At 35.2% G+C, this 16,439-nt stretch overlaps 1 protein-coding gene across 3 annotated transcripts in view; it reads right to left on the bottom strand.

The window, feature by feature from the left end:
- Window positions 1-7,349: 7,349 nt before the first annotated feature.
- LOC133777716 (DNA (cytosine-5)-methyltransferase CMT2) overlaps window positions 7,350-16,439 on the bottom strand; it is a 65,300-nt gene continuing 56,210 nt past the window's right edge. Inside the window, exons 20-24 of one of the 3 annotated variants that reach the window (XR_009868783.1) lie at window positions 15,322-15,365; window positions 15,171-15,240; window positions 14,986-15,089; window positions 14,301-14,654; window positions 7,350-8,025 (exon numbers count right to left, since the gene is read on the bottom strand). Coding sequence is in view for 1 of the 3 variants with exons in the window: in XM_062217430.1 (XP_062073414.1) it covers window positions 14,483-14,654; window positions 14,986-15,089; window positions 15,171-15,240; window positions 15,322-15,365 (390 nt within the window). In the remaining 2 variants the exon portion in view is untranslated. Of the gene's footprint in view, window positions 8,026-12,067; window positions 12,729-14,281; window positions 14,655-14,985; window positions 15,090-15,170; window positions 15,241-15,321; window positions 15,366-16,439 lie in introns of those variants that run through there. The other 2 variants (XR_009868784.1, XM_062217430.1) reach the window with 2 other exon arrangements.

A 16,439-nucleotide genomic window follows, 5' to 3' on the forward strand; every position in this document is an offset into this window, starting at 1 on the left:
CACTGTTCACAGAAAGGGATTTTTGGGCTTTTGTTGAGGGATTTTGACCTAGGGTTTGGGGCTCGATTCCATCACTTTGTTTTGGGGATCTAGGACTTCCCGGGGGCTCGGGATTGGTCCCGAGGCTAGGTTTTCGGACTTGGGGTTCGGTGTTGACTTTGACCTATGGCTGTGTTTAGGTGTGCGCTAAGGCTCGAGTGGGATCGTTCTCAAGGAGTCAAGTGTTGAAGGCTATCGAATTGAAAGGTAAGAAAACTATAGCACCCGTAAGACAGGGCATGGGCCCATGATGTGATTGCAGGGCTCGGCCCTATATTGCATGCTGAGATGATTGCAGGGCATGGCCCTATATTGTTTTACATGTTAGGGTGCAAACTTGATTGAATTGATATATGTTCAAATGTTATTTGAGTAGACTATCTGTGATTATAGTTGAATGAAACGGCAAGGAGCCGAGAACGGCAATGGAGCCGAGAACGGCCTTGGGGCTGGAAGTAGCACTTAGCACATGGGATGCTTATAGCCACGGTGGGACCCAAGGGGATACATGAGTTATCCTTACGGTAAGGACCGAGACCCCAGGCTTTGGTAAGGCCTCTAGGGCGGCATGGCCGTGCTTGTCTAGTCTGATGGTTTTCCTATTTATCAGCGGATTATATGTCAGCTATATTCTATGCATATGTTATATACTGTTTGATTTTTCTTGCTGGGCTTCGGCTCACGGGTGCTCTGTGTTGCAGGTAAGGGCAATGAATGAGTCAACCAGCCATGAGTACGAAGAGCATGAAGCGACGCGTACATGTTCGGCCTGCCCGACTGCTTTGGTTGGGGGTTTATTCGAGAAATGGCTGTAATAATCTATGATTTTTATAACTAATCAACTGTAAACTGATTTTAAGATGTAAATAGTTTTCAAACCTTATTTTGGGATCCCAAATGTTTAATACTAGAAGTTTTAATGAAACAACGCATTTTCAAAGATTACAGCCTTAAACTTTTGATTAGTCACACTTTCGTTTTAAAAACCTCGGTTAGCGAGTTCTTTGCACACTGTTTTGTCTTAAAACTCACTTGGTAACGGCTCTAAGGAAGTAGGGCGTTACAGTAGTCAATAAAAATTCTCCACCCCGTCACCGTACGAGTTGGAATAAGTTCATTGTTATCATTTTTAACCACTGTCATACCACCCTTCTTCGGGATTACCTGGATAGGACTAACCCAAGCACTATCAGATATTGGGTAAATTACCCCTGCATCCAACCATTTAATAATTTCTTTCCTTACCACTTCTTTCATTGAAGGATTGAGCCTCCTTTGAGCTTCAATACTAGGCTTACTATCATCCTCCATTAATATACAATGCATCACTAGTGAAGGACTAATACCCTTTATATCTGCTAAAGTCTAACCAATTGCTAGTTTGTGAGCCCTTAATACCCTAAGAAGCTTCTCTTCTTCAATCACAAACAATGAAGCCGAAATAATAACTAGGAGAGTGTCATTCTTACCCAAATAAGCAAACTTAAGATGATCAGGTAAAGTTTTTAACTCAAGAACGGATGGCTTCTCAATAGATGGAGAGGTCTCTCAGGCACTTGCCCCAATTCCTTATATTTCTTTTTATAAATTTGACCTGATGAATTCAACCACTTAACATACTCACTGGCTTCATTATCAGTACACTCTTCAGGACTTGCAATCAAACTCAACTCAAGTGGATCCTCAATAGACTGGACCCTTTTACTTGGTTCCTCCAATACACTAACACTAAAACAACTGTCACTAGCTGAAGGATATTTCAAGGCTTTAAAAACCTTAAAAAAAACCTCATCACCTTGTACTATGAGCCTTGACTCACCCTTCTGAACGTCTATCAACGCTTGCCCCCGTGGCTAAAAATGGTCGTCCCAATATAATAAGCACATCCTTATCTTCCTCCATATCTAATACAATGAAATCTGCTAGGAAAATGAACTTATCTACCTTTACCAGAACGCTTTCTATAATACCTCTGGGGTGTGTTAATGAACGGTTAGCCAGTTGAAGAGTAACAGTAGTGGGTCTAGCTTCCCCCAAACCAAGTCTTTTAAATACAAACAACGGCATTAAATTTATGCTTGCACCCAAATCGCATAAAGCTCTCTCACAATGAAAGTTCTCAATGGTGCAAGGTATAATAAAAATGCCCGGATCTCTTAACTTTTGAGGAAGCTTCTTTTGAATAATTGCACTACACTCTTTAGTTAATGCAACAGTTTCATAATCCTCCATTTTTCTCTTATTAGACAATATCTCTTTCATAAACTTCACATAACTAGACATTTGTTCTAGAGCCTCTGCAAAAGGGATGTTAATGTGAAGTTTCTTAAATGCCTCAAGAAATTTGGAGAATTGTTTGTCAAGATTGGCCTTTCGAAACCGTTGAGGATATGGAATTCTTGGTGTATGCTCGATGTGTTTTGGCTTTTCTGTCTTTGGTAGGTCTTCAGTAATCTCATCTTGTATTGGACTAGTAACATGTTGATCCTCTGTCTTCTTCCCCTTGTCATCCACTGTAGGTCCATCATACTTAGTCCCACTCTTTAGAGTGACAACTTAACATTGTTCTTTAGGATTTACCTCTATGGTACTAGGAAAATTCCCTTGTTGTCTACAAGAAAACATTTTAGCCAATTGACCTATTTGTGTCTCCAAATTCCTGATTGAAGACCTTGTCTCTGTCATGAATTGATTTAATTAGTCTGACTGAATTGTTGGTGGGTTCATTTGAGGATGTGGTGGTGGATGAGATAGGTGTGGGTTTGGATCATAATAAGGTCTAGAATGTAATCCATAAGTTGGTTGATGAAGGGGTTGTTGAGGTGGGTACTGTGGATACTGCGGTTGTGACCCTTGATTATTTTTCCAAGACAGATTAGGGTGATTTTTCCATGTAGGGGTATATGAATTGGAGTAGGTGTTGGGTGCAGGTCTTGAAAATTTACCAATAACATGTGCATGTTCCAAAGGCATATTATTTATGTTTGTTTTGCAACTAGTTGTGCTTAGGCATTGTTCATACGAATGCGGTCCCCCACAAATCTCACAACTCACGACATTCTGTACTTGCATTGCTTGTGCGGCGAGGTTATTCTGCTATAATTTCTTGGTTAGAGATGCCACTTGAGAGGTCAATAAAGCAATTGGATCAACCTCTAAGAATCCTGCTACTTTCTTATTCTCACGCTCAGTAGGCCAATTATAGTTATTCATGGCTATCTCTTCCAATAATTCATATGCTTTATTAGCGATTTTTCTCATAAACGCTCCTCCCCATGCTGCATCTATAATTGTCCTTGTATTTCCTCTCAAACCATTGTAAGATGTATGAACTAGCAGTCACTTCTCTATTCCATGCTGTGGGCATTCCCTTTGCAACTCTTTCAAACGTTCCCATGCATCATATAAAGACTCCCGCTGATGGAAGTTATTAATCTCTCCTCTTATTCGGGCTGACTTCGCAAGAGGAAAATATTTACCAAGGAATTTCTGAGCGAAGTCTTCCCAAGTAACTATAGAGTTGGCTTGTAATGAATTCAACCAACTCTTAGCTCTTTCTCTTAGTGAAAATGAGAATAATCTTAATATTACAACATCATTACTCACCTCTTTCATTTTGGATGTCGCACACAACTCTAAAAAGTTTGTGATATGGAGATTTGGATCCCCATTTGGTAACCTCCCAAATTGTACACAATTCTATACCATCTGAATAATTGAGGGTTTTATCTCAAAATTATTTGCCTCAACAATAGGAGGACGAATGCTTGAATGTATCCCCATAACAGTAGGGAGTACATAGTCTCTCAATGGCGGATCGTCTTCAGTTGCATTACCAATATTTGCATTGTTGTTCACACCATTATTTGCATTTTCAGCCATGGTGAAATCCAACATTTTCTTTATCTTGCGATTTTTTCTACACGTTCTCTCAATTTCAAGATCTATCAGTATGAGTTCATTTTGTCTACTTCCCCGCATATACCAATAATTTCTTAAACAAACAACTGTCTCGATCCGAATAAGTGTAAAATATAGAAACCAAATTAGAACAAACAACAATTAATTTTGATATTGGAAATTAAGTCCCCGGCAACGGCGCTAAAAACTTGATCGTCAAAATATGTACGCAAGTGCACGCAATTGATTCAAGTAATATAGATGATAAATAAAGTATCGTTCCCACAAAGACTATTAACCAATTACCAATAATTGTTCTTTGATTTCTATTTGGCTGTAAAAAATAGAGTGATTTTTTTACTAAGACTTAAAATTAAAATAAAATTTGCAAAAATAAAGATAAATTCAATAATTAAAAACCTAGGGTACTGATTTCATCAACTTTTCATTCTATTAATTTTATTAATCAGTTCTAAATTTATTTATTCCTATTCTAATAGCAGGTTAACATAAATCGATTCTTATTCTTTTTCAAGATATAAGATCTCATCCTATATGCAGGTTTTCTACATCTCTGTGATAAACTTAAACATATAGCAGGCATTAAGCATAGAAACCTAGTTACCACACAAGCCATACAGGTACTTTAGTCCAATATGCAACCTATGTCTATATAACGATTGCATATTCAATTCTCATCTTTCAAATTTTGAATCAAAATCTTAAAAAGCAAATATTGATCAGGTATTTACTAGCATTAAGTAAACATTATATAGATTAGAATAGAGAAGAAAAATCAATAGAACATCATAATTAAATTAAATAAAAATCCAAGCGACTACATTAAACCCTAGATAAAAATGTTTAGTTCATATCATCCATTACTAAGTCAACAAAATAATAATTCAGAAACACAAGATTCAAAAACTTGAAGAAGAAGAAGAAGAAAGAAAAAATATAAAAGTGCAGAAAAAACTAGTCTAAGAATCAAAATTAGTCTCTAAAAACGTAATTAAAATCTGACCTCATGACCTAATTAAACCCTAAGTCTGAATTTATAGTAAAAAAATCACAAATCCATAGTTTTTCATATGCAGGCCGCGACTTGGCCTTCTCTAGGTCGCAGCCCGTATCAATTTTTAAAGGCCCTCCGAATCTACATATGTCCTCAAGCACCGCAACTCATGCATATCAAGTTGCGGCTAGTGTCTTCGATGCAGCTTTGCCTTAGCCTCTGACTTCCCCTAGCGCCGCAACTTATAAGGGCAAGTCGCGGCCCTAATTTCCTTCAGCAACGTTGTGTTTTTTACTTTCCAAGAGTCACGACTCTAAGCTCCTAGTCATGGCTCTAATTCCATTATTTCTCAATTTAAGTCTTTCAACCCTGTTTCTTCATCAAAAACTTATGTTTACTCGTCCTTAGCACCATTTTGAGTCTAACAACCACCAAGAGCATCGTTTTTCCACCATTTTCACATCTTTTTACATTTTTCTCATTATTCAACGCACCAACCTATAACAAAGACAAACAAAAGTGTAATCTTGCACAAAACAAACATAAAGACCCAAGATTACCACAAAAACACATTCTAAAACGACACTAAAATAAAGTTATCAACATTCTCCTGGTTAGCTTTCAAAGTAACTAACTCCTCTTGCGACACTATCAAAGTTGTTCGCAAGGTTTTAGCATACATCTCTTCCTCTTCCAATTCTACTTGTGGCTCGTCCTCAGCTACACCTTGTGGAGGAGGTGGATTTGGCACACTTTCAGATGTCTGCCCAGTTTGACCCACTTTCCTAGAATTCTTCGCCATTGTTTATCTTGAAGTGCTTGAGTTCAACTCTCAATTAAGGCACCAAAATGTTGACCATCGATTTGGTCAACAACACGGTGTCACTAAAAATGATAAAAATAAGATTAATTGAACTCAAGAAGGTAATTGACACCAAGATTTATAGTGGTTTGGCCCCAAAGAATGGTAATGACCTACGCCCACTTCGTGTTCTTATTAATGTAGAACTCCAAAACTTGTGATCAGTGAACTGGGGTTCACGAGTTTCACGAGCTTCGAGGTGAGTACAAGTTTAGTGGATAAAATCACTATAGTTCTCTCTTGATTACAAATGATTCTCTCTGAATACAAAAAAATTTCTCTCCCTTCAATGAATCCCATAAGTCCTATTTATAGGCTCAAGGATGTACATATGAGCCTATGGACAGTCTTTAACTTGTGTTACAAGCATATTTTAATAATAACAGAAATAATGATATTTACATATAAAGAGAATTAAATATCCTAGAAATATCCAACTCATAACTGCATTTGAATTATGGCTTCGGTCCTACGAACATATATGGTCGCATATGTCAGCACATCAGCTTCCCTATTACTCAGAATGTCCCTCGTGCCTATCGAGCAGCTTAATTTCCTGGTCGTTGGTCGACCAGACTTTCATCAAAAAAGAGTCACGTGCTGCTCACATGCACCTTGATTGTGCCACATCATAAAGCAAATATCTTTTTAGTAAACATACATGAGTAACTAAAACAATCTATTAAAGGTTTTCATTTAAAAGTTACTCTATAGTATACTAAATTAATTTTTATGAATAAGCTATAAGGTAACTTGTTATATTATATGGCAACTCATTGGTATGTATCTTAATTAAATAATAAAATATCATAATATAACCTAAAAATAACTAATTGGTATATTAAAATGGAGGTTTGATGCAAAATAACCCTTAATGGTGTGTGAAAGTAAGTAAATGTCTGTTGTGAAAATTAATATACGCAAGTATACGCAATCGTCAAACAAGTAATAAAGTGATAAGTAAGATCGTCTCCACAGGGATTGCAAGTGAAATTTAATGCAAAATCAATTATTTAACAATTTGGATTTTAAGAAAATAAATTGATTGGATGTTGTGAACTAAAATAAAATGATTAAACTGGAATCAAGATTAAAATATTGCTACAAACGCTGGAAAATTAACTGCAAGAAAAAGTATCTATGGAATGATAGACTTGAATAGCTAAATCCCCCTATGTTTTATCTGCCCAGTTGTTACAGCATTACTTCAGCAAAACGCACAGAGTTAACTAGAATTTCTTACAAGCTCATGAGATTTTTCCAAAACTCATGAAATAAGTTCTATCATCTAACCCAATATATTCCTATATTAAATCAGATTCAAGAACATAATTTAAGCATCAATTCTCAAAGCTATGCAAGGTAGTAAAATATTCCTATTCTACTTACTAAGAACAACCTAGAAAATGGGTGTTCTCTTGCATCATTCAAGTACCAACTACTAGATTTAACCTTTCCAGTATTAAATCTAGATTAATAACCTGCCATTAATTTCCAAACAACAACAGTAAATAAACATGAAGCTCACTTGAATGAACAATGACAATTTAGCTTAAGTAATGCATTCAAATTTAAAATACATGACAAAAGGGGTTTTTAACCATTCAAGTCTCAAAAGTTTAGCTCATAACTAAAGTAGCAAACATAAACCAAAACAGAAAATTAATATCCATGAGTGCTAGAATAGCTATGCAAAATAAGAAAATACAAAATAGAGAAGAAAGGAAGAAATGAGAACAAAGCCTAGATTGATGGTGTTGTAGGTTAGATCTTCTTGTCCTTATCTGCCTCATTCAATTCCCTGTGTTTCCTTCTTTTTCTTCTTCTTCTTCATGCTCTTTTTTTCTGCAACTTTTCTCCCACGTTAATGGCAGCTCCTCTTTTTTTTTTGTAATCAATGTGATGGTGGCTGGTACTTAGTTGCCTCCTCTCTAGGGTACAATTTTCATTTTACCCTAATTAAAAAGCCCACTTTCTTCTCTTTGGTCCACTAGTCCAATCCACATCAGCCAGCTGACCTAACTTTTAAGTGACTGCCACATAAGCGCTGAGTTAGATGAAGAAAAGCCTGCTGGTATTTTGTCCACATCATTTCCCAGTACCCAGAAATGCTATAGCATTTCTCCAGCAATTCAGCAGCATTTCCAGCTTAGTGTTCTCTTTAGCCTCGGATTCCTTTCTTTCCCTTAGCGATTCAAAAATTCCTTTCCTAAACAACAAAACAAACAGAATTAATTAATTAATTACATTTAATACTAACAACTTAAAAGACTCCTAAATTAGTACACTAACTAGAAAAGAAAGATAAAAACTAATCAAACTTACAAACAACATCACATTCATTACTCTTTTCACTAAAAATCAAGTTCAAAGTTAATAAAAATAACTCTATACCATAGAGTTATCACACCCCAAACTTAGCATATTGCTCGTCCTCGAGTAATGAAAAACATAACTAACAAAGACAGTAAAAACAAACAAGACAGCAACAACACAACACTTGCAACGGAGAGGATACTACTCATTCAGACTTAGTTTAGCGAAGAAAATGCTCTCAGAATTATATGGAATGGAAATTGCAATGATGGTAGTGAATATGCCTTGAACCTATGTGTTTCAATCAAGTTTTGCATGCTATTTTTGTCCTTAATGCTTACCAAGAGTAACTCAATCACTAGAGTGTGCAAATGCTTCCCACCAACACCTTGAATTCCTATAATAACTACCCTCGATCCTCGAGTTTAAAAAGTTTGCTTCCATAAGTTGAATTAGTGCAACCCTCTCCACTAATGTAGTCTAGCTTCGGCTAGGGTAGGATAAAAAGTAATATCTCTAAGGCTTACAACCTAACCACCTCAATTTATCAAGGACTTTTCTTTCTCTCTCAAGCTCTCACCCAAGATTTCACTCTTAACCCACAATAATGAAGTTGATACAGCTCAATTCTCTTGCTATTTTCATTTCCAAAACTGACTAGATAATGAGAAAGAAGGCCAATATATTTTCTTGTATAGGGGGTGGTACACCCCAAACTTAGGTTCAAAACTGCCTCTTTCTCTCCCTTTTTTTTTGTTTTTTTTTTAATAAAATATTGTAACAGTAAAGAGATATATATATAGCAAGAGAAATATGAATGTTTTTATGTGAGCTCATTCCCACACACCCCAAACTTAAATCCCATCATTGTCCCCAATGTGGCTATACAAATAAAACGAGGAATAGCTCACCACATTGCCAAAGGCTAACCCAATCTCCTAACCAACCGTATAGAACTTGTCCTTGATAAATTTCAGCAATTAAGTTCGGGTAATGAAGAATGAAAATTATGGGCATGGGGGTATATTAAACATTACTGGGTGTTAAGAAAAATTAGGCAAATCGGCTCAAATAGGGGTGACTAAAAGACAATTAATATTTATCGGGTTAGCTTGAAAGGCTCAATCGTCCAAGGATGGCCTAGATCATTTCTAAGGTGTAAAGCTAGCTAGGATTTCGCCTCAAGGGTTACACCAACCAATTCTAGAAGCTTAAACTCTCTCAAGGTGTTAGTTATTCTAGAAACTCAAAGCACAGTGGGATAGCAAAAGCACACTTCTATTGAAAGAATTACTCCTAGACTAGCATTTGGACAATAATAGCACTTAGACTCGCAATTTTAACACACAAATTCAGGGCATATCACATATGGATGAGAATGGATGCTTTCATCATCGAGCACTACGCTAAACTAACCTAAACAAAATAATACCTCTCAGTTACAAAACAAACACAAACACAAGTCACACAACTACAAGTAACATGTCCTAAACACACAAACTAACAACACAGAATTAAACAAACACAAACAGCCACAAACAAAAGTAAAATAAAATAAAACTAAACTAAGGAAAGAAAAACTCCCTCTTTACTCGAACTCGTCGCCATGGGATTCCTCTGCTTCTACAATAACGTCATTCCAAAGCTCCAAAAAATGCTCCTTTAGCTCTTCCCCCCCCCCCCCCCTTTTTTTATAAAGGGCCTCAAACTTTCTCAGAAAAAATGCTCCCAGTTGATATAGCAATGCTATAGCATAGCATTTTTCCTCCTGCGACCCTGTTAAATGCTGAAGCAATGCTATAAGACTTGGGACTTCCTGCTTCTAAAAAAAAATTCCTGCTTTCTTCAATACTCATCCCTCTTCCCAAATTACAACTTCCTTTCTTCCACCTTATCAATGATGTGAAAGCTTGCTAGTGCTACCCTTCCTAAGTGCACCCAACTCCATTTGCGTTAATACTTGCACCTACAAGAGAGAAAAAGAAAAGAAAGGAAGAAAAAACTACAAGGCAATTGTCAAAACTATTTTACATTGCATATTTATTGGATTTAAAACAAAACAAAGACAAAGTTTAAAAAGCTTGGGTTGCCTCCCAAGAAGCGCTTGATTTAAAGTCGTCGGCTTGACTTTCGGATAAGTGCTCGTCAAAAAGTGGCTTCCTCCCATTGAGAGTGGCATATGCCCTCACTAATGGGTCTTCATTGTGAACGCCCTCAAGATTGGCGAGATGCTGAATTGACGAGCACAAATGTTCAACTTTTCTTGACTTCGAAGAATTGGCATGATGGATGCCAAGGAATGAAGCTAGAGGAGGTGGAGGTGGTGGTGGCCAATATGGATCGTCATAGGTGTACTCCTCCATGAAATATGACTCATTAAATGGAAGACTAAATATTTGTTGCTCGGGTAGTGGTGGATTGACATGAGACTTTTCATTTTCTTCGTTACTTTGGATTGAAGTGGGCTCTTGTAATTGCTCAAAACTTTCCCCAAGCATCTCCAACTCATCACCACTCCTCAAAATGACATTTTCACTTTTTTCTTCCTCCCTTGAATTTTCCATCTCACTACCCAAAGTTTCATAGGGTTTATCACACAACTCATTGACCAAAAGCTCAAATTGGTTCTCCAATTTCCTCAAGGATGAAGCTTGGCTTTGAATTAAGGCATCATTTTTAGCCATGAACTCCATCATCAACACCTCAAGTAAACTTGGTTGAGCCATTTGATGAGGATCTTCTTCTATGTTGAACTCTTGAAAATCTTCCAAAATCTCATAATTTGGTCCTTGAGTGTAAGTGTCAAAATTTGGCTCCAAATTGTTGTAGTTGTCCTCCCAAACATGGTCATTATTTGGACAATTACAACACCATTCATTGTATGTTGCCATATCTTCCAACATCCAATAGGCTTCCTCCAATGATAATTGGTAGAAATTGGTGGTACCATCTCCTTTTTCTACCCATTCCCTTGTTGTGGAATTCAGCCCATTGAGGAATACTTCTAATTGACACTCTTTGGACAGCCCATGATATGGAAACCTCATTAGAAATGCCTTGTATCTCCACCATGTTTCATACAAGGGCTCCAAGTCGTGTTGAACAAAATTCATGAGAACTTACCGATGAGACATCTCAAGCTCCTTGCAAGACAATCAAACAAACAAAACGTAAAAAGGAACAAGAAAAATAAAGATGAAAAATAAAAACCAAATTGAAAAGCAATTGATTTTAACAAGAAAATTTTCACTAAAAACAATCCCCGGCAACGGCGCCAAAAACTTGTTGTGAAAATTCATATACGCAAGTATACGCAATCGTCAAACAAGTAATAAAGTGATAAGTAAGATCGTCTCCACAGGGATTGCAAGTGCAATTTAATGCAAAATCAATTATTTAACAATTTGGATTTTAAGAAAATAAATTGATTGGATGTTGTGAACTAAAATAAAATGATTAAACTGGAATCAAGATTAAAATATTGCTACAAACGCTGGAAAATTAACTGCAAGAAAAAGTATCTATGGAATGATAGACTTGAATAGCTAAATCCCCCCTATGTTTTATCTGCCCAGTTGTTACAGCATTACTTCAGCAAAACGCACAGAGTTAACTAGAATTTCTTACAAGCTCATGAGATTTTTCCAAAACTCATGAAATAAGTTCTATCATCTAACCCAATATATTCCTATATTAAATCAGATTCAAGAACATAATTTAAGCATCAATTCTCAAAGTTATGCAAGGTAGTAAAATATTCCTATTCTTCTTACTAAGAACAACCTAGAAAATGGGTGTTCTCTTGCATCATTCAAGTACCAACTACTAGATTTAACATTTCCAGTATTAAATCTAGATTAATAACCTGCCATTAATTTCCAACAACAACAGTAAATAAACATGAAGCTCACTTGAATGAACAATGACAATTTAGCTTAAGTAATGCATTCAAATTTAAAATACATAACAAAAGGGGTTTTTAACCATTCAAGTCTCAAAAGTTTAGCTCATAACTAAAGTAGCAAACATAAACCAAAACAGAAAATTAATATCCATGAGTGCTAGAATAGCTATGCAAAATAAGAAAATACAAAATAGAGAAGAAAGGAAGAAATGAGAACAAAGCCTAGATTGATGGTGTTGTAGGTTAGATCTTCTTGTCCTTATCTTCCTCATTCAATTCTATGTGTTTCCTTCTTTTTCTTCTTCTTCTTCTTCATGCTCTTTTTTTCTGCAACTTTTCTCCCACGTTAATGGCAGCTCCTCTTTTTTTTTTTGTAATCAATGTGATGGTGGCTGGTACTTAGTTGCCTCCTCTCTAGGGTACAATTTTCATTTTACCCTAATTAAAAAGCCCACTTTCTTCTCTTTGGTCCACTAGTCCAATCCACATCAGCCAGCTGACCTAACTTTTAAGTGACTGCCACATAAGCGCTGAGTTAGATGAAGAAAAGCCTGCTGGTATTTTGTCCACGTCATTTCCCAGTACCCAGAAATGCTATAGCATTTCTCCAGCAATTCAGTAGCATTTCCAGCTTAGTGTTCTCTTTAGCCTCGGATTCCTTTCTTTCCCTTAGTGATTCAAAAATTCCTTTCCTAAACAACAAAACAAACAGAATTAATTAATTAATTACATTTAATACTAACAACTTATAAGACTCCTAAATTAGTACACTAACTAGAAAAGAAAGATAAAAACTAATCAAACTTACAAACAACATCACATTCATTACTCTTTTCACTAAAAATCAAGTTCAAAGTTAATAAAAATAACTCTATACTATAGAGTTATCAATGTCTATGTTTTTTTAATTTTGCAGTAAAATAGCATAATTACATTTTTAATATTACATATTACCAAATATGCCCTTTAGCAAATTACTATTTTAATATTATGGTACATGTATATTAGTTTTGTTTAATTAGTTTTTATTTTAAAGTTATTTTGATTTTTTTCGTTTTTTATGAGTTGTTGAATCATATACCATACCACAAAATACATATACTGAGTTCAAAAATAATATACCAACAAAGTTTATAAAATTATTACTCAAAAATGTATATACTATGCTAACAAAATTATATATTACCATTAAAATGTATATATCATGATACAAAATTATATATAATAAGATAGAAACTAACTATCATAAAAACAATATATATTTATACCATACCACAAAAAACATATACACTAGTTGGAAAATATCATACCAACAACCCATAAAAAACTTAAAAAATCAATAAAACTTTAAAATAAAATCTAATTAAACAAAATTAATATATATACCACTATATTAAAGTCATACACTCCTAAATAAATGATGGAAAATGGCAATTTAGATAATCAACAATGTAAAAGGGTCATTTCTCTAAATTTTTTAAAAGGGTACATTAACTTCTTTATGGCAATATTTTGGGTCATTTCTCTATTAAGATGTCTACAAATAAGTTTTGGAAGTAACCAAAAGGCATTCAAAATAATATGATCTAAAATTAACTTTTTATATATAAAAAAACAGTGACCAACTGATATATTATCAATATTGTAAGCAACCAAAAGTTTAACTTTTTACAACCCAAAAAAAAAAAAAATATTCAACAAGCAGAATTTCCTAATTATTTTTCAAAATTCTTAAGGTATTTGCGTAAATTTTTCTTTATTCTTAAGCTTGATGAGATGCAAAAGTTGAGAAATTACACAACATAATAGCTCAGTGTAATATTTGAAATTTCTTAATTTCACAAATTTCAAGTAAAGAATTTTGAAGATTATGATCTATGATTTGAATTAAATCTTTCTTGACTCGTATAGGTTATAATTAATTGAGAGATTGAATTTGTAATTTCTTTTGGAAGTTTTAAGAGTTATGATTGGTAATCTCAAATATTTAATCACATAAGAGTGTAATTTCTTCAATGGTTCCATGGTTGATTTTCAAAATGTTAAGTTTTATATATAATTGTCTCTTCTAGCCACCATTAATTATAAGTAAAATAAAATTGTCTAAATGAATGTTGATACAAATCGGGGCCAATGGATTATTTAAGAAATGTATGAACTACTTTTGTTTCTACTGAAATGTCAGATTCAGATGAACTGCAGACTACTAACAAAACTTTATAAGCAAATGTACAAGATACGTAGATGGATAGAGAAGGCTCAACTGGAAACTTTCTGGCCAATTGCCGGAACTTAGTGATTAATGTACAGCCGAGAATCTAGTCTCTATTTTTTTTCCTTGAAAAAATTGTTTTTTGGGAGGGAACTGCAAAATTGCACTCATGTCTAGTACGACGAACATTTTCGCCAAAAATGAAACAATGAACAATCGACAGCCTAATTCTGATCAGTCTTGTGAAGCACGATCATTAGCCAATTCATAATTAGTAGAAAGAGAGAATTTCTGGGGGAGAGTCAGCAGTGGTTCATTGCTACTAAGCTTTTGAATGGCCAAACCTAAGGCATATCCTAAGGCCCGAGAGACATTAACCGGCACAGCATTTCCAATCTGACAATACCTGCTCAAAGCACAACCAACAATCCACAAATAAGTTTAAGCATGCACTGCAATAAGTTACTATGTTTTAAATCGTCTAAAATTCCCAAACCTTGACAACTCTACACAAATAATACTCCATACTACAAATCAGTTTAGCTATGAGTGTACTGTGTTACATTTATGCATGTACATTACCCACATCAAAATCAAATGTCGCAAGTAAACACAAGACCTTCAGAAGTATACCAAAAAAGGGAAGCAATAAAAGGCAAAGGAAATACTTTACCGATGAAGGCCACAACCACAAATTTATCATTAGTATGTCTCACTCAAATCAGGAAAGAGCCTACCTTGCTTTAACAGTCCCACAGAACCTGTAATAATCAGGAAAGCCTTGCAACCTTGCATATTCTCGTACTGTGAGGATACGATCTTGTTCAGGATGTAATGCTACCTACAGAAGTTCTAAAAGCTCATCATAATATCCTGGAGAAACTCATCCCAAAATAAATTGAACAAGTAAGCAGAAGCAGACCTGGTTACGACAACTGGGGAAAGTCACTACAGTGGGCACAGTCTCATCCCACCATAACCTTGCAAAGGGTCTTCACACATGTGTAGAATTCAGATATACAGAAAAACAGAAGACATGAATATGAAGAAAGTAAAGGAGGAGGCTTGCTTACCTTTTTGACTTGCCTTGCTCAAATGTAAAAGCGTAATCGGGAACCTAATTGCAAATGGAAAAATAATAAAACTAGAACAAGTCAGTTGAATCCATTAGGACATATTAAATAAAAAAGAGAGCATATGAAATGATATTAAGCTAGATTACAGGATTTGGCACCATATCTCACCACTAGAAGCGCACCACAAAGAAAAAAAAATGAAAAAAAAAAGAGAAAAAAGAACATTACAGCCGTTACATCTTGGCAAGCTCAAGGAATTAATCCTTCTTCCATACCAACTAAGCTAAGTCTTTCAATGTAGGACAGGTATAAACTATGTGAAAGAAGAAAAAAAATAGGGCGATAGAAGTAATAGAGTGTGAATAATTCTGATAATTTAATGTTGGAAAAAATCAAACTATTTTAAGAAGTTTCTGTTTTTAGTTTATTTGCTCTAGAGTAGAATACTGCAATTGTCTACGATAGGAAAATAGTTATCATACAGATTTCTGTGTATTAATTCTAGGTTTCTTTCTTTCACAATTAGGTAACCTAGCCTTGTATAAATATATATTCATTGTAAAGAAATAAAATATAAGAAAATTATCCAATTTCTGACTTGGTATCAGAGGCGACCCTCTCCCCCCTTACCTTCACAATATCTGAAATCTCCATTGAATCCGACACCAACCCAGCCAATGCCTCTGTCACTCCCAACACTACCGAAAACCCTAAATCACCTCTGAATCCCACCCTGTTCAAATTACCACCATTAGACTTAATGGTGATAATTTTTTGAGATGGTCTCAATCAATTCGGATGTATATGAGAGGACGTGGAAAGATGGGCTACTTGACTGGCGAGAAGGTGGCTCCTAAGAAGGATGATCCAACGTTTGCTACATGGGATGCAGAGAATTCTATGGTTATAACTTGGTTGGTCAACTCTATGGAGGAGGTGATTAGCTCGAATTACATGTGTTACCCAACTGCCAAAGAACTATGGGACAATGTGACCGAGATGTACTCTGATTTAGGGACTCAATCTCAAAGCTTTGAGTTGAATCTCAAACTCGGTGATGTAAAACAAAGTGAGGATAATGTTACTAAATACTTTACTTTTTTGAAAAGAATATG

Source organism: Humulus lupulus, chromosome 5 (assembly GCF_963169125.1).
Source record: "Humulus lupulus chromosome 5, drHumLupu1.1, whole genome shotgun sequence".
NCBI classification, from domain to species: Eukaryota; Viridiplantae; Streptophyta; class Magnoliopsida; order Rosales; family Cannabaceae; genus Humulus; species Humulus lupulus.